The following is a 954-nucleotide window of genomic DNA, read 5'->3' as shown; positions in this document are numbered from 1 at the left end:
TAGGCATAGTGGGATTTGGTCTGGATGTTTGTGTGTGTAGCATTCAAATAATTAATGGATTAATGACAAAAAAAATAAAATAAATAATGATGAATGATATTGAATAAAACTTATATCCAATAATCAAGATCATAATTACTAAAATCCGAAAATTCAGAATGATTAACAAAATTTCAAAATTGAGCAGAGTATACAAAACCACTATTAAAGTTTGATTAAACCCCAGTTACCAATAAGACTTGATAATTAGATTATAAAAAGAATAAATAACTAAAAACGCAATTATCAAGAAGACCAAATGATAAGATAATGAATAATTGAAATTCCAATTATCTGTGACCTAATAATTAAACAGTGAGAATAATTAATAATCAAAACCCCAATTATCAATAACTGCTAATGCTAAACAGAATAACTGAAACACGAAATGAAATTAAGACCCGACGCATCAGTAAAATGCCTAGATTATTCCCTGGGGGCTAAGAAAATTGATAGTTCAAATTTTAGCATTAAAGAAGTAGTGTTACCTTTTGTCATCGGCAAAGCTTTGATATTAACTCTCGGGGACCAGTTCATTCCTTGGCTATTAACTAAAAATCTAAATAAATAACCAATACCTCTAAGAAAAAAATAAACCCCGGGTCATCAGTAGAACTTTAATATTAACCACCGGCTTCTACATCATGGTGAGGATTTTAACTGAAACCAACTCACCCTAGGGACCTCACTACCCCTGGATTCCCTCGGTGGTGTTCGGGGTGGCGGCCCTTCTAGCAGGCGTGGCAACCCTCCCCCTGCACGAAACCCATAAGAATCCCCTGCCGGACACGGTTAAGGATCTTGAGGATTCCGAAGGATGTGCTCTGGCCAGGTGAGGTTGGAGGGAGAAGGGGTGAAGGCAGGAGTGGGAAAGGGGTTTGGGCGGGAGGTTGGAAGGGACGGGGTCGAAGGCAC

The 954-nt window shown here is 37.7% G+C and overlaps 1 protein-coding gene across 1 annotated transcript in view; it reads left to right on the top strand.

Annotated features, from left to right (window-relative positions):
- The window catches only part of LOC119581844 (organic cation transporter protein-like), a 24,470-nt gene that overhangs the window by 22,921 nt on the left and 595 nt on the right, over window positions 1-954 (top strand). The window contains 1 exon segment of the mRNA XM_037929983.1: window positions 692-871. Within this exon segment, the coding sequence (XP_037785911.1) occupies window positions 692-871 (180 nt within the window).

Source organism: Penaeus monodon, chromosome 15 (genome assembly GCF_015228065.2).
Source record: "Penaeus monodon isolate SGIC_2016 chromosome 15, NSTDA_Pmon_1, whole genome shotgun sequence".
Taxonomy (NCBI): Eukaryota; Metazoa; Arthropoda; class Malacostraca; order Decapoda; family Penaeidae; genus Penaeus; species Penaeus monodon.
The sequence above is the reverse complement of the archived record's forward strand: the minus strand, read 5'-3'. Positions and strand labels throughout refer to the sequence as shown.